The following is a 1,924-nucleotide window of genomic DNA, read 5'->3' on the forward strand; positions in this document are numbered from 1 at the left end:
AACTACTCTTCTCATTAAACTCCCACTCAAGAGACCATGGCTCACACACAGTCTAACTACCAAGCTCAGTAACTTTTTTCAAATTAATTTGGACAAGGCCTAAGGCTGTGAAGCTGCTATTCTTGAATGATGAGGATGCGCCAAAGAAGATACGAATGCTATCATCCACGTATACACCTCAACCTGTTCTTCCATCAAGTTAACATGACATAAGCTAAACTAATACACTTTGCCAGTGTAACATGTATGAACTCCTTCAATACTAAACTAGCTTTATACTATTTTAACATTAGCATAATTAAAGGTAGTCTCTTCAATCAATTCCATTCAATCAATTTGAGACTCAACAGAGTCTCATATTCTGACCATAATTCCATTATGAAAACACTCTCCGTGTTGCAATAACATGCATGAATAACATCTGTTGCATGTTTGTTCCACCTGACACGTGAAACAATCCTGCACCTTCAAGTGCTAGACATACAGAAAAGGTAAGGACAAGGAAACAAAAGCAAGGGATGAGATGCTGCGATCAATCACAGTTCTGAGATTTTCTTACATACTCTTGGGGCAGATCCCAAGTAGTACTCTGCATTCACCATCCTAATTGCCCCAGTGGTGCTAGACCCACGGCTGTAGTCTCCCCTCTGAAGCATTAACTACTGTGTTTTGCTGGAAGCACTGTCTCATCAACACACCTTAAGTCTTCCGGGAACAAGACAGGAGAACTGTAACATTTTAACGGTTGGCATTACAGGTCTGGTCTACACTTGGGGCCATTGGTTAAAAGATGAGATTTTTTTTTTTTCTTATGGTTAAACACAGTACACTAGCAAAAGATCTCTATGGCTACTAAAAACAAGTTACTAGCATAACTTATTTTGCTCAAATTGATGGAGGTTTCGTTTGGATTTTTTTTAATGCACTATTGTTGCAAAAGGAACAATTTTACCAGTCTCTGGCAAGAAATCCTATGGTATAATTACAACAGCAAACACTATTAAGTGCTAGAAGTACACAGATTTCCATCAGCAAACCTCTCCTAGATGTACATCTACTTACAGAAAGCTTGAAAGTCTAAAGAAAAAAAGTAAGCCTGTATATTTAGAATTAGGTAATGGCCACGCTTATGCTGCTTTTCAAAGTCATAACTAAGTTCCTGCGTTTCTGAATTTTCACATCACATTTCTTTCTCTCTTCAAGACTCGATTTCAAAACATGGAAAGCAGATAAATTTTTATGAAAACCAAAAATATGACAGAAGAATCCACATCTAAAACTCCTAATACAGGTGATGGTACAAGGAAGTGAACAGATGATTGGAGCAAAGAACAGAAACAGAGCAAAATTTTTTTACGGGATGAAAAGATGGAGGTCACAAGCAAGTAATTGCTGGAATAGGCGAGACAAATAGAAAACTTGACAAAGTTCGCCAAGCGTTCGGGAAGCAGCAGCCAGTCCCGCCACAGAACACAGTCCGTAAAAAACGGGCAAAGCCAGAAGTTTCAAAAAATATGACAGAAACAAACAAAGCCCAACAAAACAGAAGACAGAGAACAAGGAGAAGTAACAGTGGAGTCACTCATGAAGATGTAAATGAGTTCGTGCAGCCCTGCACGTAAAGACAGAGCACTTAAATTTCCAGCCGCTCACAGCACCTTCCCTTCAAAGACTGCTAGTCAGCGAGCCCATATGCCGAGTAAGGGCAACGCACCTCTGCCCCCGCCGATACGACGCCTTCCGATAAAAGCCCGTCATAAGCTCCCTAAGAGACAGGGACACCTCAAGGAGGCATCGGGCACGGCACATCAAGCGTACCGTAGTCCCCACAGGTATTTTTCTAGCTCGCTGGCAGGACAGGGCAGGGCAGAGGCTACCTCTCCCCCGGAGACACCCGGGCAGCCTAAGCAGGCAGCCCTCCCCG

At 42.0% G+C, this 1,924-nt stretch overlaps 1 protein-coding gene across 1 annotated transcript in view; it reads left to right on the forward strand.

The window, feature by feature from the left end:
- Nucleotides 1-1,692: 1,692 nt before the first annotated feature.
- SEPSECS (Sep (O-phosphoserine) tRNA:Sec (selenocysteine) tRNA synthase) overlaps nt 1,693-1,924 on the forward strand; it is a 30,994-nt gene continuing 30,762 nt past the window's right edge. The window contains exon 1 of the mRNA XM_009319892.1: nt 1,693-1,832. Within this exon, the coding sequence (XP_009318167.1) occupies nt 1,693-1,832 (140 nt within the window). The remainder of the gene's footprint in view (nt 1,833-1,924) is intronic.

The sequence above is a fragment of the Pygoscelis adeliae genome, unplaced genomic scaffold, assembly GCF_000699105.1.
Source record: "Pygoscelis adeliae isolate BGI_AS28 unplaced genomic scaffold, ASM69910v1 Scaffold243, whole genome shotgun sequence".
NCBI classification, from domain to species: domain Eukaryota; kingdom Metazoa; phylum Chordata; class Aves; order Sphenisciformes; family Spheniscidae; genus Pygoscelis; species Pygoscelis adeliae.